The following is a 22,084-nucleotide window of genomic DNA, read 5'->3' as shown; positions in this document are numbered from 1 at the left end:
GAGTGGTGATAGTGGGCGTCCTTGACTTTTTCCTATCCTTAAGGGAACAGCTTTCAATTTTTCCCCATTCAGAATGATATTGGTAGTGGGTTTGTCATATGCCTTTTATTGTGTTGAGATACTTTTCTTCTATACCTAATTTGAAAAGAGTCTTTATCATGAAGGGATGTTGAATTTTGTCAAGTCATTTTTCTGTGTCTATTGAGATAATCATATGGTTTTTGTCCTTGATTTTGTTGATGTGGTGTATCACATTTATGGATCAAAAAGTTGGTTTTTTGAGAAGATAAACAAAATAAACAAACTATTAGCAAGGCTTATATAAAATAAGAGAGAAGAACCAAATAGCAAAAATCAGAAATGAAAGAGGACACATTACAACTGATACCACAAAAATACAAAGAATCATTAGAGACTATTATAAACAACTATACAACAACAAATTTGAAAACCTGGAGGAAATGGATAAATTTGTTGACACATACAAATTACCAAGATGGGTCCAAGAAGACACAGAAAACCTGAACAGGCCAATTGCAAGCAATGAGATTGAAGCAGTAATCAGCAATCTCCCAACAAAGAAAAGCCCAGGGCCAGATGGCTTTACTGCTGAATTCTACTAAACCTTTAAAGAGGAATTAATACAAATTCTCTGCAAACTATTCCAAAAAAATTGAAACAAAAGCCATTCTCCCAAACTCAGTCTATGAGGCCAGCATCACTTTGATACCAATACCAGACAAAGATATAACAAAAATTGAAAACTACAGGCCAATATCTTTGATCAACGTACATGCGAAAATCCTCAACAAAATATTAGCAATCAGAATACAGGTACACAACAAACAAATTATACACCATGATCAAGTGGGATTCATCTGTGATTTCTAAACATTATAAAAAGCAATTATAATCAAAATAGAATGGTACTGACCTAAACACAGATATATTGACCAATGAAACAAGATAGAGATCCAGGTAATAAACCTACTTATTTTCACTCAATTGATTTTTGACAAAGGTGCCAAGGACAAGGAAAAGAACAGTCTTTCAATATATGGTGCTTGGAAAACTGGATATTCATATGCAGAGGAGTGAAAATAGATGTTCATCTCACACCATAAACAAAATTCAACTGAAATGTATTAAAGACTTAAATGTTGAACCTACAACTATAAAATCACTAGAAGGAAACATAGGTGAAAATCTCAATGACATTGGTCTGTGCAAAGATTTCTCGAATATGATCCTACAAACATAGGCAACAAAAGCAAATATAATTGGAATTGCATCAAACTAAAAAAGTTTGTACAGAGCAAATGAAACAATCAATACAGTGAAGAGACAACCCACAGATTAGAAGAAAATATTTGCAAATCCTACATCTGATAAAAGATTAATATCCAAAAGATATTAGAAACTCAAACAACTCACTAGCAAAAAAACCAATAATCCATTTAGAAATGGGCAAAGATGTACAGTAACATTAGTTTTAAAAATAATTGGCAAAGAACCCAAGTAGATATTTCTCAAAAGAAGACTTATGAATGGCCATTAGGCATATGATGAAATGCTCAGCATCACTAATTCTCAGGGAAATGATAATTTAAATGACAATAAGACATCACCTCACACTTTTTAAAATGCCTGTTATAAAAGTGATGAAAGATAAGTGTTGGGGAGAATTTGGAAAAAAGAAAGCACTTGTGTACTGTTGGTGGGAATGTAAATTAATACATCCCCTTTGGAAAACAGTATGGAGGTTCCTCAAAACAGTAAAAATAAAACTACCATAGTATCTAGCAATCCCAGTTCTGGGAATATGTCCAAAGGAATTAAAATCAGTATGTTGAAGAGATATCTGCATTCTTATGTCCTTTGAAGCATTGTTCACAATAGCTAAGATGTGCAAGCAACTTAAGTGTCCACAAAGAAGAAAATGTGGTAATAGATGAAGAAAAATGTGAGATATATGTAAAGTTATATATATATGGGTATTTCAAAAAGCTCATGGAAAAAGAGAATTGAAAGATAATATGATTTTTTCCATGAACTTTTTGAAGATAATACATACCATGTAATTCTATTCAGACTTCAAAAAAATGGAAATTTGGTCATTGTCTATAACATGGATGAACCTGGAGGATTTATGCTAATTAAAATATACCAGGCACAGAAAGACAAATACCACATGATTCCACTTTTTGTGAAATCTAAAAGAATCAAACTCGTAGAAGTAGAGTGTAGAATGGTGGTTACCAGAGGCTGGGGGAGGGAAGTGGATTGGGAAAAAGGAGGAAGTTGGTCAAAGGGTACAAATTTCCAGCTTGACAGTAGGTATAATGTTTAGTGATCTATTGCTGAGAAACAGAGAGAGAGAAGGAGAGGAAGGAAGGAAGGAAGGAAGGAAGGAAGGAAGGAAGGAAGGAAGGAAGGAAGACTCACAACAATACATTGAACTTGCAGAATGAGAGAACAGAACTGTGGTTACTAGAGGTGGGAAAGGGGGAGGGGGACAGGGGTTAAGAGAAATTAGTTAATGGACACAGAATGATTATATTTTGCAATGATAAATATACTAATTACCCTTATTTGACCATCACATATTGTACACAAATACTGATAGTCAACTCTGTGCCCCACAAATATGTATGATCAATTATGTTTCTTTAAAAAAAGAAAGTTTCTGCAGAGCAAAGAAAACAATCAACAGAGTGAAGAGACAAACCACAAAATGGGAGAAAATATTTGCAAACTATACATCTGATAAGGGGTTAATATTCAAAATGTATAAGGAACTCAGCTCAAGAGTGAGAAAACAACCCAATTAAAAATGGGCAAAGGACCTTGTCTTATTTCATTTTGTCCTGATATAACACATTACCACAGAAACTTATTTCTCATGGTTATAGAGGCTGAAAGTTCAAAATCCAGGCACTGACATTTGGTGTATAATGATGGCCACATCCTCCAAAGTGAAGGAACACTGTGTCCTCACATGGTGAAATATGGAATAATAAGTGATAGCATACTTTGGTCATTAACCCCCTATGCAAGGGTACCTATTCCCATTCACAAGGGAGGAGCCCTCATGACCTAATGACCTCATTCAGGCCCCACCTCTTAATACTAACAAATGTCCAGACTCTGGGAAGATGGTGGACTAGAGGTGCCCAGAGCATGTTCCTCCCACAGAAGATGATTGAAACCACTGACACTGCTGCAATCACTGGAGTCGTTGTCTGGTCCCAGAATCATCACCCATTGCAGAGCAGCTCCCTGCAGAGCAGCAGTCCTGCAGGTTGCCTGTCACTGCAGCTGCAGACTGTGCAGATGTGAGGGAGGCAGCTGCAATCACCACCACCATTACTGCTGCTGTGAGTTGTCCTGCTACTGCCAATGACACTGCAGATGTGTGGGAGACGGCTGCTGCATCCAGTGTCACTGTCACTACTATGAAGTAACCCCACTGGTGCCAAAAACACTGCAATGCTAGGGAGATGGCAGCAGCCTCTGGCACCACTGCTGCCCCCACATCATAACCCCGTTGGTGCCAAAGACACCACCAAGGGCACCACAGACACAATGGAGGCAGTTGCAGCTGCCAGCACCACTGCTGCTCCCACAGGGTAACCCTGCTGCTGCTACAGACACTGTAGCTACATGGGCCACCACTGTGGACACTGCAGCCAAGCCAGTGGCTGCTGCAACTGCCACTGCTGCAGTTGCCACCACCACCAGCACCACCAGGCATCCACCATCATCCCACAAGCACCCCACCACTTCTGGAGCCACCATTGCTATGTGGAAGCCACATCCTCAAGGGTGGCCTGCTACCACAGCAGCAGCTGCAGCAGCCACTGCTATTGGGCAGATGGACTGCTGACCACTTAACTGCATTGACACAAGGAGGGAGTAATAGAAGAAGCAACTTCTCTACCAGATGACCAGACATCAGCATGGAGATACTAGAAATACAAAAACAAAGACAAGAAAATATGAGTCTACCAAAGGAATACAATAACTCTCATTTTCCAGACCCTGTAGAGCAGGAAACCCTTGAAATGACTGACCAGGAATTCCAAGTAAAAATCTTAAGAAAACACAATGAGATACAGGAAGATGCAGTTAGATGACATAATGAACTGAGAAAAACTATCCTGTATATGAAGTAGGAAGTTTACAAACAGATTAATACTTTAAAAAAGAAAGTAGCAGACTCATGGAACTCAAGGAGTCATTCAATGAAATAAAAAACACAACTGAGATCTTAAGCTACAGACTAGAACAAACAGAAGAAAGAATTTCTGATCTTGAAGACAGTCTCTTCAAAATAACTCAGACAACAAGAAAAAAGAATTTTAAAAAATGAAGATAATGTAAGAGATATAGTAGATAACCTTAAGCACACAATCATCAGAATCATCAGTATTCCTGAAGGGGAGGAGAAAGAAAAAGGCATTGAGAACATATTCAACAAAATAATAGCAGAAAACTTCCCAGATATAGGAAGAGATACAGACCTTTTGATTCAGGAGGCTCAAAGATCACCAGATTGGTCCTTTCTGAGACAGATTATAGTCAAACTGGCAAAACTCAAAGACAAAGAGAGAATCCTATAATCAGCAAGAAAAAAGCATCGAGTTACCTAAAAGGGAGTCCCCATCAGAATAACAGCAGACTTCTCAACAGAAACTCTACATGCCAGAAGAAAATCAGATGATATATTAAAAATATTAAAAGAAAAAAACCCCTGCTGGCCAATAATGCTATACCCAGCAAGGCTATCCTTCAGAAATGAGGGAGAATTAGTGTAGTTCCCAGACAAACAAAAACTATGAGAGTTTACCACCACATGGCCAGCCCTACAAGAAATCCTCAAAGGAGTCCTGAACCTTAACCTTAATTCATTTCTCTCTTTTTGTATTTTTCTGTAAGCAGTTAAGAGAGCCATGCAGCACATTAACATTTTGCTTAGATATTTCTTCTACCAAATATCCTAGTTTATGACTCTTAAATTATGCCTTCTACAAAGTACTAGTACATGGACACAATTCAGCCAAGTTCTTTGCCACTTTTTAAGAATGCTGGCCTTTCCTCCAGTTTCCAATATCTTGTTCTTCATTTCCATCTGAGACATCATCAAAATAGTCTTCACTGTCCATATTCCTACCAACATTCTGTTCACAACCACTTAAGTAACCTCTGAGAAGAAAGGCTTTCCCTACAACTCTTCTATTATTCTGAACCCTCACTAGAATTGCCCTTAATGCTCCTCTCATGGCAATATATGCTTTGTCCAGCATGCACTTTAAGACTGTTCCAGCCTCTACCCATTACCGGTTCTAAACCTGCATCCACATTTTTGAGTATTATAGCAACACCTCACTCTCAGTACCAATTTCTGTCTTAGTCCATTTGTGCTGCTACAACAGAATACCTGAGACTGAACAATTTATAAAAAACAGAAATTTATGTCTCACAGTTCTAGAGGCTGAAAGTTCAAGATCAAGGCATTGATATTTAGTGTCTGGTGAGGGCTGCATCATCAGAGGGAAGGAATGCTGTGTGCCCACGTGGCAGAAGGCAGAATGGGGTAGGAGTGAGAGAGTGGTGGGGGAGGGTAGTCAATGGGTACAAAAATGTAGAGAGATCGGAAGAGTAAGATCCAGTATTCTATAGTAATATAAGAAGACTACAGCCAACAACAAATTACTGTATAACTCCAAGTAGCTAGCTGAGAGGATGTTGAATGTTCCCATCACAAAGAGGTGACAAATGTTTGAGGAGATGGATATGCTAAACACCCTGATATGTTCATTGAACACTGTAAAAATGTTCCCAAATATCACATTGTACTCCATAAATATATACAACTATCATGGGTCAGTTAAGAAAAAAATAAATTAAAAAGAAAAAAAATTTTCAGAGACACAAGTAGATTGGAGGTTGCCAGAAACTGGGGGGAAGGAATGAGAAGTTATCACTTAATGGGTACAGAGTTTATGTTTAGGATGACAAAAATGTTATGGAAATAGATAGAGGTAGTGGTTATACAGTATTGTTAATGTGATTAGTTCCATGCAGTTGTATGTTTAAACTTGCTAAAAATTGTAAACCTTATAATGTATATATTTTACCACAATAAGAAAATGAAAAAAAGAAGGCAGAAGGTCAAATGAGAACAAACTCCCTCCATCAAGCTCCTTTATAAGGGCACTGTTCCTGTTCACGAGGGAGAAGCCCTTGTGGCCTAATCACTTCTTAAAGACCCCATCTCTTAACACTATCACATTGACATCACCTGAATTTTAGAAGGAACATAGTTAAACTATAGCAGACACGAATAGATGTTTCTTAAAAGAAAACATAAAAATAGCCAACAGGTATATGAAAAAATGCTCAATATCATTAATTATCAGGGAAGTGCAAATTAAAACTGCAATGAGATATCACCTCATACCTGTTAGAATAGCTATTACAAAAATGATGGACGATAACAAGTGTTGGTAGGGATGCAGGGAAAAAGAAATCTTTGTACATTGTTGGTGGGAATGCAAATTAATACAGCCATTGTGAAAAACAGTATGAAGTTCCTCCAAAAATTAAAAATAGAAGTACCATATGATCTGGCAATCCCACTACTGAGTTTATATCCAAAAGATATTAAATCAGTATGTCAGAGATATTTGCATTTCTATGTTCATTGCAGCATTATTCACATTAGCCAAGAAATGAAATCAATCTAAGTGTCCATCAACAGATGAATGGATAAAGAAAATGTTGTATATACTGTGGTATATGTAAACAATGAAATGGTATTCATAGTTAAAAAATGAAATCCTGTCATTTTGATAACATGAATGAACCTGGAGAACATTTTGTTAAGTAAAATAAGCCAGGAACAGAAAGTCAAATATTGCATAATCTCACTTATATGTAGTTTGCAAAAAAGTTGAATTCATAGAAACAGAGTAAAATGGTGGTTACCAGAGATTGGGGGTGGGGGAATTGGGGGGATTTTGGTCAGAGAATACAAAATTTCAGTTACAGAAGAAGAAAAGTTTCAAGAGATCTATTGTGCATCATGGTGACTACAGTTAATAACAATATATTGTATACTTGAAAATTGCTGAGAGTAGATTTTAAGTGTTTTCACCAACAAAAAATAAGTATGTGGGATAATGCATATGTTAAATAGGTTTACTTAGCCATTCCATAATGTATACATATGTCAAAACATCATGTTATACACCATAAATATACATAAATTTTACTTGTCAATTAAAAAATAAAGAAGGGAATCCCCCTCCGCCTGGAAGCAGGACAGAGACACAACACACCCAGGCTCCTCAGGCAGAAGCCGAGGGCACCATCCCCCACCTTAAAACAAACATGGAGCACACTGAAAACACCACCTCCTTGTGGGTGGCCCTCCACAGCCACCACCACAGCCATGGCTGCCACAAAAGGGGCTCAACACCACAGCAGTAGCCACAGTTACCATGCAGGTGGCCCATCAGACACTTGACTGCAGTGACACAAGGAGAGTCACCAGCCGAGACTGGAAAAAGAAAATGACATCTCTCTCCTAAAAGCCCGCTCTAGTGTAATAGAAGAGGCAACTGCTCTACCATGCCCTCGCTTTATTTCTGATTTTAGTAATTTCTGTCTTCTCTCTTTTTTCTTGGTCCATCCAGAAAAAGGTTTGCAGATTTTGTTGATCTTTTCATAGAATAATAATAAAAAAAGACTATTAAGCAGTCTACAAAGCACCATTTATGTAAATACTTTAATCAAACATTAACCGTACATAATTCTTATAGGGTATAATAATCTTTATATATACTGTGTAACTTGTTAAATATGTAACTATCATTCATTTTCTTTGACTTTGTTATGGGAGATTGAAATCAAGCTCAAAACTCATTTCTCATTATGATCTAAGTTTTTTTCCTTTATTTCTTTTCTGTATCTCTCCTCTTATGACAGTTTTGAATTTTATAAACCAGATAGTTAAGAGCATTTTTGCTTTCAAGAGTTCATCATAATACATTTCTGTGTTATTAAATAAAATAAAATAAATAAAAAATAAAAACTTTACTTTGCAATTTGGTATGAGAGGTATATTTTTTAATTAAAATACTAAACATATCATATAGAAGTAACATACATAGAGGGATAATTTTATATGTTTATGTTTACATCTAAGATTATATTTACAGTTTATATTCCTGAGAATAAATTTTAAGTTGTATAAGTAAGAAACAAAATACAAATCCTATGGGACACTGCAAGAAGCAGTGATAGAAACTTATGTGTCTAAATGCATATATTGAAAAAGGAGATAGGTTGAAAATCAATGATTCAATCTTCAGTCCCAAGAAGCTAGAAAAAAATTTAAAACCAAATAAAGTAGAAAGACAAAAATAATAAATAGCAGAAATGAATAAGGTAGATAGAAAGAATACAATAAAGAATATCAGCAAAGCCATGAATTGGTTCTTTAAAATAGATGAATGTGCTACAAAGAAAAAATATTAAGCAAGGAGGAGAGTTATAAAGTTAATTTCAAATATAAGAGCCATATTTTTAGTGCAGGCATAAAGGACACAAATAAGCCATGCATATATCTGAGACATTCCAGGCAATGAGAACAGCAAGCACAAAGGCCCTGAGGTGATAGCACATCTGATTTGTTCAAGAAACAGATTAAATAAAACTTGGGGGTAATGTAAGAAGAGATGGAGTTAGAAGCTATGGGCTGAAAATATTGCTAAGGTGTCTACTGTGAGCAAAATAATAATGCGTTGGAGAGGGATTGGAGTCATACCTAGAAATTAAGCACATTCTTTTTTTTTGTCTTTTTCGTGACTGGTAAGGGGATCGCAACCCTTGGTGTGGTGTTGTCTGCACCACGCTCAGCCAGTGAGCGCACTGGCCATTCCTATATAGGATCCGAACCAGCGGCGGGAGCGACGCTGCACTCCCAGCGCTGCACCCTCCCGAGTGCGCCACGGGGCCGGCCCAAAATTAAGCACATTCTTACAGAATCTTTCTGGCTACTGTGCTGAGAATAAATATCCTAGAGCAAAGTCAGAAGTAGGGAGACAAGTTCTGAGCCTACTGCAATAATCCAGGTGAGATATGATCACAGTAGTAATGCTGGAGCTCACAAGAAGTTATCAGATTTGGATTTATTTTGAGGGTAGAGCCATCAGAATTTGCTGACATACTGCATTTTCTAATATCCTTGAAAGAGCAGTCAAGTATGAGCACAAGCTTTTACTCTGAGCAAAGGCAAGAATAAACTGGCTATTGATTAAGATGAGGACATCTAAGTCAAGATGGCAGAAGAGACAGTCCCCAGCATCACTCTCTCCCACAAATCAACCAATTTATAACTATTACAAAGCAATGACAGCCATGCTGGGGCTGCTAGAGCTCAGGGAAAAAGGAGGAGAGACCTACGGAATTCATGGAAGTAGGAGAAGCCACGATGAAGGAAAGGATCACCCCCACCATTTCAAGCCCCAGCCACTTTAAGGCTGGAGCTGGTGAGCACACGGAGCAAGAGCTGACAAAAGCCACAGCTGTCCCCTTCCTATGAAGTTGCTTGGAGGCAGAAAGGGAGAAGAGGGCTTTGGTGGCCCTCAGGCCAGCAAGACCACTAACAGGGTTCCTGTGGACCCACATATGAGCGAGGAGCCACAACAACTGAAAAAAGGAGCCACTCAGAGGCCAGTGAGTCATCACAAGGGAGCACTGCTTGGTCCATCCCATGGGAAGTGTTTGGAGCATATGTAGTAGGGGAGACAGGCCCACCCACTAGGGAAACATTAGAGCACAGCATCGACAGCTGATCTGCTCTCCAATCAGCAAAGGACCACTCAGTGGAGACTGGTCAGGAATATAGAACTGAAGGGGGTGCAGTTTGCCAAAAATACTCAGGCCCAGACCAGAGTTTCTATGCAGCCTGGGTGTACCAGATCTCAGGGGACCTGGAATTACACACAAGGTCAACCATTAAAACCTGAGCTGCACAAAAAGCCTTCCCCAGAGAATCAGCAGCAAAGCAGCAATTTAGCTTAGGAACTATAGGGCTCAAGTACTGGTCCCCACAGAAAGTTCCCCCATTTTAGAAGTAAGCAAAGGACAACAAATTAGTTCCAGTACAGAGTTTAAGTGGTGGGAACAGCAAATAATCCAACACAGAACTGAAAGAAAAAACAAAATACCCACAGGTCAGAGACAAAGTTTGATATTAACTAGTAAAGGTCTAACACCACCAAAGAACACCTATAAAACCTAGAAGGACTGGAAGCCCCCTGGGCTCCCAGGCCAGGGAGGAGGGAAGTCCAAGTGCTTCAGCCACACGCCCCCAACATCCACAACCAGCCTAACAACAACCACCAAGTTGCTGCTGGTTGCACCCCGGGCTCCCGAGCTGGGGATGTGGGGGACTAAGGGCCACGGCCCCACCCCTGACATCCACAACCAGCCCAAGAGACCACTGAACTGCCATGGGAAGCACCCTGGGCTCCTGAGCTGGGGCGGTGGTGGGCTGAGGACCTCAGCCACACCCCCCTGACATCATATCCAGCCCAGTGAAGACCCAGCTGCCATTGGAAGTCCCCTGGTCTCCCCTGCCAGAATGAGCGGGGCCACAGGCCTCATTCGTGCTCCCCCTCCTTCCCCCTCTTCTGACCCCACTTCCCCTCCCCCTTCCCTTCTCCTGCTCCCCTCCAACTGCTCCACAACAACATCTTAGAATGAGGCATAGAGCCAGGGGAAGCCAAACCCAAGGTGCACCTAGGCAAGTTGCCACCACTACCCCAGAGCACCGCCAGGGCCCTGAGGTATGGAGCATGGGGGATGCCAAACCTGGCTGCAACCAGGTAAAGAGCACGCCAAAAACACCATTTTCTCACAGGTTGCCAACCATAGCCACCGCAACTGCCATGGCTGCTGCAAAAAGTGGCTAGTCTCTATAGCAGCAGACACAGCCACCGTGCAGATGGCATGCGAGATTCTCAACTTCATTGACATAAGGAGAGGCACAGTGAAGACACCCCCCCCTCCGAAAAAAGAGGTCCTCTCTCTCTACAAAGCACACTCCAGAGTAGTAGGAGAAGCATCTGATTTACAATAATAGGGGAGGACTTGATCACACCTGTCTCAGTACTGGACAGATCATCTAGGCAACAAACCAACAAAGGAACAGTTAATCTATCAGATGGAGAAAACGAATCTATGGTTATTAGAGGGGAGAGGGGGAGGGCGAAGGGAAGGCGGGGTAGGAGAAGGAGGTGAGGGAGGGGGAACTGGAGGAGGGGGAAGGAGAGAGATCAGGTAAGAGGCATAAAGAATAAGTATGATTTGCAACAACGAATATGCTATTAAAAATTAAAGATTAAAAAAAGAAAAACTTAAATAGAATAAAATCTATTAAATACAAAGAACCCTAAAACAAAACATACAAACAAAAAAAGATGAGGACGTGTATAGAAGGAAGATATTTGCAAGTGAATACCAGGAGCTCAGATTTGGCCATGTTAGAATTTAATGCATCCTAGACACCCAAGTAGAAAATTTGAGGAAGTAGTTGGATATGAGAGGAATTCAGCATAGGGACACTCAAGCTTGAGATATAAATTGTGGACTCTCCAGCCTATAAAATCATTTTTAAATCTAGGAAATAGACGGATGAGATTAACTAGGGAGAATGTATAAGCAGAAAAAGAGAACAGGTCCAAGGACTGATCCTGGGGCATTCCTAGAATTCTGAGAGAAGAGGAAGAAACTGCAAAGGAGACTGAGAAAAGGTAGGTAAAGAAAGAGGAGGAAAATTAGGAGAGCATGATTTAATTTGTGCAAAATATTTCAAGTCAGAAAAATATTAACTATGTCAAAAGCCACTGATAAAGGCAATGTCTGAGAAATGATCAGTGGATTTGTTAATTTAGAGGTCACTGTACACATTGAGAGGAGCAGTTGCAGCTGATGGGTGGCAGAAAAACCTAACTGTACTGAGTTCAGAAATAAATAGTAGGATAGAAATATGGAGATATCAAATATATACATTCTTTCAAAGAGTTTAGCTTCTCCTGGAAAGGGTACTACTCTGACTTCTGCTAGGAAGAATAATCCTCTAAATCTGAGTACACTAGAAGATAATTTCAGTTAAATACCAAATGTCAATAACATTTCCCAGGAAGAAAGCAGTACTTGTTTTCAATTTTAGCCAAGCTGCTTGACAAATACTTGGTACCTTCTGATTTCCCTCCTTTTCTACCTTAGCTATTGTTTTGTTTCTTTTTAGCCCTTTGAAGTGGTTTTTACATTTTTATGTGAGTATCTGAGACCTGGGTATTTCATCACTTTCACATTTTCATCCAAATCTGATGACTACCATTTACCTGCCTTATTTCAACCACTATTAGTCTTTGAAATATTCTAATCCAGAAAGATCTAACAAGCTTATTTAACTCTGCAAAAAAAAAAAAGAAAAGAAATCACGATCATCTCAAAATGACTGACTGCTTTGCCACTTTTCACTTTATCAACAAAGGATGACAGTTCTGAATTTCCATAGTCATCCTGTCTGTTCCATCTATCAATTTCTAAAGCTGTATCCCAAATTCAACTTTGGGGAAATAGTAGTTTTTGACCCATTTTGATGACTCATCATTTGAAAAAATGCGATCAACTGGAAAATATAAATTGGAACTTTAGCAATTACTTAGAGTGGATTAAGTGGCTACATAACTTCTTCGACAAAAAGGGAAATATTACAGAGCCATTCACTGGCAAGATTGAACAACAATGTAAAGACAATAATCAGAGAATCCCACTCATTATTCCTCTCTACATAAAGAGAAGAGATTTCTGCTATGCTATGAAGTTCAAGAGCTTTGTATTCCATCACAGGTAAGCACTGCGACTAGTCATACACACAGACTGTTGCTCTTTCCAAGGGTTTGACTACACAGGTCAATGATCATTATCTTAATACATAATGACTGAGACACATTTCAACAAAATAGCACACATTTATGTGACCATCAGAGCATAACCCTCCACTGAGTACATAGAATCTAGAAACAAAAGTTTGTGTCCTAATCTGTATTTGAACAAAGTGCATGAGAACCAAGCAATAGGGGAAGTGAATGTCTTCAATTTTATAAATAAGTTTTTGGAAACAGCGGTTTACATAAACATTCAAGTCTAGTATTAGTACAATTCTGATTTTCAGGATCTATTGATGATTGCCTTGATTTGATATTACTTACTTTAGTAACGGTTTTTATCAACTATTTTGTTTTGGGATTTTTCCTTCAGGAGAGTAATAGACATAATTATTAATTTTATAGTTTTTGTTTTTAAATATTTCTGTGTAGAATAACTAATCACATATTTCAAGGATAATTTTAATCATTTTTGATCTTTATTAACTTGAATAGTGTTAGCGAACAATTTTTCTGTTTGTATGACCATATGATCTTTTTCCTTTATGAATATATGACTAAATCATTACATTCAACAAGTGCATCTTTATTGAAAGGTCTAGGAGAGTCACTGTCTTCAAGGATTGGGCCCATGTTATAAGTAAAGTCAATCTTGCTTGAGCATTGTCATTATCTCTACAGAGAGACACAATTGTCTCTATGGCACAACTGGAAATAAGTATGATTATATAAATTGTTCCAAATATGCCACACACACAATAAAAAACACAGTTTCACCTTGAAAGCCCATTACTCAGTTAATATTCTGGTAAAAATAATAATAATAATAATATGCATATTTATAGGAATTTGAGGGTTATGATCATTTTTTCTTTTATTTAATCAGATACTTTCTCTGTGACCAAAATTGTCACTTTTGTGCAAAAAGGATAAAAGACCATACTCATATTTTCTACCTTGACTGTCCTTAGTGGGATATTCTGAATGTTTGTGTATGTTGGCCAAGTTTCCGTAAGATCAAAATAGTTCTCAAGATTTAAATGGTCAACAACCTATTAAGAAACTGGCTTAGGTAACATCTTCTGGAAACAACTTGACAAAGATACAAGTCTATTAAGAAACATGGAAGGAAAAGAGAACTGACTGAGACTGATGAAGAGGAAATGAAGCTCTATTATGAGAGAACCTCTTTCAGGAGGGTTGTGCCAAAAGTAAAATGATTGAGTGATGTGGGTGTTATACTCCAGGCAGAACAATGAGGAGATACTTAAACTTTTTAGATTATAACAACAACAAATAATAGGAAGAAGAAGGAGGAGGAGAAGAATTTTAGAGGAGGTGAAGGAGGGGATAAAAACAAAACAGCAACAAGTGGATGTTGTAATGTACCACTCAGATACTCCTACTCTTCAGGAAAGAAGTGCCCATTCCTCCAGCTCTTGAGGGTGTTGACAGTTGTGTTTACAGCTGAATATCTTTCTCAGGGATCACTCTGAGCTGAAAAGAACTGATTCTCTCAAAGTCATGGCCCCTTACCAAGAGGCAGCCCACATCCAATGACTGGTCAGTATGGGAGTATGAAAGTTAGGCCCTCTTTTCCTAGTTGGGGACAACTCTGAAGGACCACCCTAACTCCAGAGCTCCCTATGGAATCAGCTAAGCTATTTGTTGTGGCTGTATCACTGCTCAACTTCTCTCTATGCACAATTCTGCTTTCTTTGTTTCCCCATAAGTGTTGGACCCCAAATCACTCCCCAATAAAATTTCTGAAAGGAAACCTTCACTTCACAGTCCCATTCCTGGAAAAATCAGCCTGCAACAACATCACCTATATATTCCTAACTGTATGTCAAGCCCTGTTGTGTTTTACATGTTAACACATGTAATCCCCACAACATTTTGGTGTAGGTAAAATTATTATGCCCAGTTTGTAGAGGAGGAAACTGAGGCACAAAGGGGTTAAGTAATTTGCCTAAGATCTCACATCTAGTGAGTATCAAATAAAACCAGGGCTTGTACCCAGGCACTATGACTCTAGACTATATACTCTTAACCTCTGTGCTATAATGCCTTTTAACTTTGATGCCATGAAGTTTAACTTCCAAGGTGTTTTTTAAAAGATAACAGGCTGTCTGGGCTTCATTTAAATTCAATTTTATTTTTTAAAAATAATGTCTCTTTTCATGAGAACATTAAGAAGGAACTACTATGGTAAAATTAGAGCTTCTGCCCTCCCCCCCCAACACTTAGTTTTTCAATACAAGAGAAGTAACCCTGTCAAAACTAAGTCATATCCTGCCATTCCTCAGATCAAAATCCTTCAATAGTTTCCCATCTCACTCCCAATAAAAGCCAAATTCTTATATAGTAGACTGAAATTTTTTGTTCAAAATATATGCTGTTCCTCTCTATTGGGCCCAAACCTATATATCTTTCCCTGTAGGAGGAATACACATCCCACCCCAGGGACATCAAGCTTGGCTATATGACTTGCTTTTGCCAATGGACTATGACTATAATATGCCATGTCTGAGAAAAAGCTTTAAGAACTATCACATGGCTCCACTATAGCTCTTTTACCTCTGCCATAGGAACAGATGTCCCATATATGAGCTACTCCTTTTAGCCTGGTGACCTGAACGAAGACAGTACAAACAGAATCACAGAGAGAGCCCATGAAGGGCATGTGAAATGAGCTCAACATTTTGTTGTAAGCCACTGATATTTAAGGATTTTTTTAAAAATCACAGTATAATTTAGAGAAAGCTGACTCATACATCTTATTAATACCATTTGTGACAGGCAATACCACCCACTCCTTACCCTTACATCTTTGACTTCATTTCCTATGAGTACACATGTAGACTGAAATCCAGCTTTGAATCAATTTAACTCATGATTGCATTAAGGACCCCATTTTGTCCCCCCACAGCCAACATCTCCAAGGACCACCCTGAATACCCCAGGAATTTGATTAGGTGTGCCTCCTCTTAACTCTCATAGCACTCTGCTTAGTCTACTATAGCACTTAGTGTACCATAATAAAATTGCTGGTTTAAATGACCTCCCCCTATACACTACCCAGTCCACGAGTTCTAGAGCAGATGCTTTATCTTGTATACTTATATAAACAGAACACACGACTGTGCTCATTGCATGAAGGTAGTTTAATAAATGTTTATTGAATAAATTAGTGCAGTAGCATTGTGTCTGATTTATTAAACTTTTATTTTTCATTACATTTTAGTACAGCAAAGCAAATACAGGTAAACGTCAGTGTTCTTTACGCAATAGCAGACAGGAAGGGAAGCCAGCCACAATTTAGAATGCTTTTTTAGTTATTATAGTTGTTTGTTTGTTTAACAGCTAGATCACTTTACTGGTGAGTTTTTTCAGACTTTCAAAGAGAAACCTATATCTATAGCTATATGCTATATATTCTCTTCCAGATAATGCAACAAGATGGAAAGATTCCCAAAACACTTTATAAAGCTATCAAAACTCTCATAATGAAATACAACAGAGACAGCAAGTAGTCAATCACATTTACCTTATTGAACAGTATATTAAAACAGTTGTAACTTCTTAAGATACCAAACAAGAATTAAATTTCAAAAGACATAAATGGAACTGGAACACAAATACCAAATACAATATGTACTCCCCCAATACATGAGACCCAAGGGTCTAGGGCCTGGCCTTTCAAGGCCCCTCTGCGTAGCATTCCTCTACATAAAGTTGTGAACAAGGAACTGCCTGTGCCCAACACCAGCTCTATTAGCCTCATCTTCCATTGCCTCCCTGTACTGCTGTGGCCAGTCCTGTGGTTCCCTTCTGTGGATTCTGGCCACATATCGCAGGGCTTTCATCTTGGAGGTTTCCAAGCGGGCTCTAGGGCCCCATACAAACTCATATTGCACTGGATTGCTGTCAGGAACTCGTAAACTGTCTATGTAGCGCTGACTTAAATACCTACAGGTAATCACGTGCTTTCTCCCAGATTGAACACCTAAGCCCCGCAGAAAGGCCCAGACTGCAGACTCCTTGGCGTGGTTGCCCATTATAAAGATGAAGCTTAGGACCTGCATCAAGAAGTTGTTTCCAGGCCTGTTTGGACTGTCTACGATCTCTTCGGTTTCTTCCATTTCCCTTCTGTTGTACAGGGTATAGGAGTGGTTCCTGGGATCAAGTACCACTAGCTCTGTCCCATAGACATGGTTTAGGGTGCGGGCAGCACGATTCAGGAGGTCAGGGAATACTTTGCTGCACTCTCGGCCAATGTAGTACAGAATTCCTTTCTTTGGTATAGGCAGCTTAGTTGAATCCATAAGCAGAAATAACTGCACCAACTTTCTTGACTTGCTCTCCAATCTTGATTCAGGCCATGAATGGGGATGGTATTTGGAGGAGTAGGTGGAAGCCTCTGGATCAGGGGATGCTATATATGCAGCTACTTCCTCAAAAAAAGGCCTCCTAAAGTGAGGGAAAGCCTGCAATTCCTCAGCAGCGGCTCTGATAGCATCTTCTTCCAGAGCCTCATTGTATTGCTCAGGCCAATCCATAGGATCTTTGTTATAGATCTTAGCCATGAACTTCAAAATCTTCATCTTGGTGGTTTCTAGGTGAGATCGAGGGCCCCAGAAAAACTCATACTCCACTGGTTCACAGTCAGTTACTGGCCTGTAGTCCAAATAACGCTGCCACACAAACTCTACAGACAGAAGTCTCTTTGGGTTCCCAAAAATGGAAAGCCTCCTCTCCCGTTGCACCCCCATCCTCCAGAGCATTTCCCAAATATCAGCCTCCTTGGCTTGATTGCCACTCAGGAGTATTTGTCCTAGGATCATCATCAGGAGGCCCGTCTTTGGCCCATTTGGGCTGTCTTCTAATCCTTCAAAGGGAACAGGTCCCAGTTTGTTGAGAAGAATGTAGGTGTGCTGCTCAGGGTCAAGTTCCCTCAATTCAAACCTAAAAATGCACTCCAGGTGGGCTGCTGCTTGGCTAAGGATCTCAGAGAACTGGTTGCGATATTCTCTAACAATACATTGCAGCATTTCAGACTTTCGGATGGGGTACTTGCTCTGATCCTTCACCAGCAGGAACTGTAGCAACTCGGCTACATTCTGTTCCATAGGGTCCTGGGGCTTCAGGGTAAGGGTGACTGGGGAAGTGCTGAGGCCCATAATGGTAATGGAGTTGGAGTTCTCACAGTCTCTCAGGACCTGGAATTCCATGGCGCCTTCTGCACGTTTGGGTCTTCCAGAGGCCGCAGAGGCCCTGGCAACGCTAGGGCTTGGCAAAGCAATGGGACACTTGGAGGGGTTCGGGCTCAACAACGCAGCAGGGCTCTCAGAGGCAGTGCACAGCCCAGAGGTGCTTGTTCCCTCACCGGGGCTGGGGGGTCTGGAGGTGCTCGGTCCCTCACCAGGGGTGGGCGGCACCGAGGTGTTCAGTCCCTCACGGGGGATGGGCGGCATGGAAGTGCGGGATCCCTCAGAGGCGATGGGTGGCTCAGAGGCGCTCGGGCCCTCACCTATGGGGAGCTGCTTGGAGGGGCCCGGTCCCTCAGAGGCGGTCGGCGGCTCGGAGGTGTTCAGTCCCTCACGGGGAGTGGGCGGCACGGAGGTGCCCGATCTCTCACCGGGGGTGGGCGGCTCGGTGGTGCTCGGTTCCTCACAGGCGGTGAGCGGCACCGACGTGCTCTGCCCCTCAGAGACCGTGGGAGGCCCGGAGGTGGTTGGGCCCTCAGAGGTGCAGACACCCTGGAGGATCTGGGGATCGCTGGGACCTTGGGGGAGGTCCGGGTCTGGCATAGCAACGGGGAGATCGGGGGCGTTAAGGGCCTGCATGTCACCCCAGCTGCCGTTGTGCGCAGTGGCATTTACACTGCGGCGGCCGCCGCTGCGCGAATTCTGGCTTACCAACGACATGGTCCTGTCGACCGGCGTGTGGGAGCAGACAGGGACAGGCCCGCGATCTGGCAGAAAGAGGACCGGAGGTGTGTAGGTGCCTCGGCCCAAAACTGTCGCTAACGGTAATGCTGCTGCTGCTGCCGCTGCCGCCAGAACGAAGGCTCCAATTCAAGCAATTTGCTGGAGCTGAAATTAGAGGTGGAGAAAAAGAAGGAAGGTACTGACCAACAGTGAACGCCAGTCTCAGTACACTCGGCTTCTCATACCCCGCCTTCTGCCGCAGCCCGCGCAGGCGCAGTCGGGCTCTGCGACAATGCGACCCTGCCCCGCCCAGCCCCTCCCCTGGGCCTGAGAAAGTGGATGTGGTGATTCTGCACCAAAGGAGAGCACTGACCCGACAGAGACTTTGGTAAGGTGAGAAAAAGAGCTTGGAGCAGATGGGTAGGAAATAAAAGTAGTGATAATAATAGCTACTTCTCAGAGTTAGGGTACCCATTAGATGGCTTCTACACAGAGTGCGGGGCACTTAATAGATTCTCAAAATGGGCAGTTAGTATCCTTGGGATTTGCCCTTTCCCCAGAACTGTTTCAAGGAAACTGTGCATGGTCTCTGGAAGGGTACAGCCCCCATCTCCGCCCCTGTCTCCTCTATCACTATCTCCATTTAGGTCTCTAATAACTCCTCTCCTACTGTTGTGAGCGAGGAAGAACTCTTCCCTAGAGGGTCTGAAGGCCTGAGATTTAATCCTACTTAGGAAGCAAGGACAAAGCTTGAAAATCTCACTATTCCCAGCCTCAATCCTTACCAATACAGAAGATTTCAACCCGTCTAAGAAAAGCCACTAAAACTCCTGAAGATTTGGTTAATTCACTCACTCCCCAGTCACCTGCCCATTTAATAGAGCTGTTGTGAGGGTCAATCGGGATACTGAATGTTAAAGGTTGTTACCTACTCTGTTTTACTCAGTTATTACTCTAGCACTTTTTGGCAGATCCAATCCTGATCCCCTTGTTCATTTATTCAATAAGCACCGATTATCTATGGAAAAATTACAGAGTTAATTTCTTTGTTTTCAAGGAGCTCACAATGTAAAATAGTGGGAGTCAGACGAAGAAAAAAATGAAGCAAAGTTTTCTAGAAGTTTGTACAGAGTACAGTAGAGGGCAGGGTCAGTTCTACCTGTAGATCCAGAAGAGGCTTCATAGAAGAGTTAGTGTTTAAAAGATGAGTGAGTTGGTATTTACCAAAAGAACGAAGATGACGAAAGCATTCTAAGTGAGAGAACAGCACAGCAGCAGTGAGTTAGTAAGAAAACAGTGGAGTGCACAGACAGGTTGTTTTTAGTCGGGGAGAGAGAGAGAGGGAGAGGGAGGTGGAGAGGGAAACAGGAAGTGAGAAAGAGAGAAAGCGAGAGAGCACACAAGCTAACTTTCTAACATTCACACAACCAATCGTCTAACACTCAGCTTACCACTATTGACCCTCTATTGGTATGTTTGTACCTTGTTGCAAATATTTACCATATGTGGTCTTTCTTAATGTCTCCAAGGCAATCTGGGAGTAAACTTTCTTTATACTTGTTTGGGGAGAGAGAAAATAACTGGCTACAATCACAAAGTGTCACCACCTCTGTCTCCAGCTGGAGAAAAATCCTATCTATGCCATGCATTCAGTTTTAATTCTGGGAAGTCCAATGCAGTTATTGTGCCCAGGGGCCCATTCAGAGGGGGAGGCCCCAAAAGTCTAGGATATTTCCAAGCTTCAGAAGCAAATATTCCTAACCTAGGGCCCAGTGATTACTGAAGACCCTGAAATTACTGAAAACTTATAAACTAGCAATTTTGCCTCTAGAAATATATCCTAAGGAAAAAATAAGCTATATATGCAAAAATTTAGCTAAAATAATGTTCATTATATAATTTGTTCTAATGTAACAGAGTTGAAAACTATATGAATGTTAAATAGCTAGACACTATTTAAACAAATTAAAGTATTAAAAAATAGAATAGCCATAAATCGTTAGAATGATACCAAAGAGTTCCTTTTCTAGTAATATGTAGTTGATTGTAACAGCCTGCCAAAAAAAAAAAAAAAAAAAAGCCTAAAAGTTGGGGGGAAAGAAACTGTTTGAAAGCATAAAAAGCTACCAAGAAAGTATCAGAAATCAATCAAGGCAACGAGGACATGAAGAGTCATGCTCTCTGAAAAAAAGGAAGTGCAGAGGTGAGCCTTACATTGCATGCAACTTTGTCACTTAAGGAATCTAATGATTTGCAAGCTGACAATCTGGAATTTTAAACCCACTGAAATTGCCCATCAAAAATGAAGGTGAAATAAAGGATTTTCAGAAAATAAAGCTGAATAAATTAATCACCAGCAAGCCAGTACTAAAAGAAATACTGAAAGGAAAGCTTCCCATATGAAAATCAAGAGATTTGAAAAGAAGTGAACACTAATGGAAAGGGTAAAGATGTGGGTGAATATATATATCAACAGTGTAAAATAGTAATAATAATATGAATTTTTTGCATGATTTAAGTTATACGTGGAGTTAAAATACATGAAACTGTAGTGAGTTCAAGAAATTTGGGGGCTGATCAAGGAAAAAGACACGACCACAAGGTGGCAGTAGCACACAATAATTTTATTTGATCAACCTTTTGACAGGTTTATGAGGAAATGGGTTTCATCAAAACCTGAGACCTTTCAGAGGCAGGTGGGAGGACACTACCCAGAAGATGAGTAGGGCAGGGGAACTCTGAGGGAGAGAAGGATTAGAGAGGGGGCTTATGTGTCTATACTATGTCTCTCATCAGGGAGTCTCTGGGTCAGAGAGTTCTGAAGGGCAGCAGCATGTCAGGGCTTTTATACCCCCCAGGTTTATCTCACCTATGGCCAGCAGATAGGTGTAGTTTCATAAGTGTATGCAAAGCAGGGAGCAAAAAAATCTGGCTTATTGGGGCTATATTTAAAACAATTGAATGTGTAAAAATTTGTTCGCTACTGGGAGGCTTTTGAGCTAACGGACCTCGCCTGTTTGAAGAAGTAAACAAAATAGTGACCAATATACATAGACCATCTTTGGCTCATGTATATAACAATTCATCACCTGGCCCTATGTATTTTACTTAAATTTAAATTATGTTATTTTGTAGTGCCCGAGTTTGGAGCCAGCAATAAAACATAAAATCCTATAAGGGCAC

General features: G+C 40.5%; 1 protein-coding gene across 1 annotated transcript; it reads right to left on the bottom strand.

Annotated features, from left to right (window-relative positions):
* Nucleotides 1-16,125: 16,125 nt before the first annotated feature.
* On the bottom strand, nucleotides 16,126-19,059 carry LOC103598143 (melanoma-associated antigen E1). Its single transcript, XM_008582090.1, has one exon. It carries the CDS (start codon nucleotides 18,896-18,898, stop codon nucleotides 16,697-16,699), a length of 2,202 nt encoding a protein of 733 aa, XP_008580312.1. The 5' UTR covers nucleotides 18,899-19,059; the 3' UTR covers nucleotides 16,126-16,696.
* Between the last annotated feature and the right edge of the window lie 3,025 nt (nucleotides 19,060-22,084).

This window comes from Galeopterus variegatus, unplaced genomic scaffold, assembly GCF_000696425.1.
Source record: "Galeopterus variegatus unplaced genomic scaffold, G_variegatus-3.0.2 Scaffold2517, whole genome shotgun sequence".
Lineage (NCBI taxonomy): Eukaryota > Metazoa > Chordata > Mammalia > Dermoptera > Cynocephalidae > Galeopterus > Galeopterus variegatus.
Note: the sequence above shows the minus strand (reverse complement) of the source record. Positions and strands in the feature narration are given on the sequence as shown.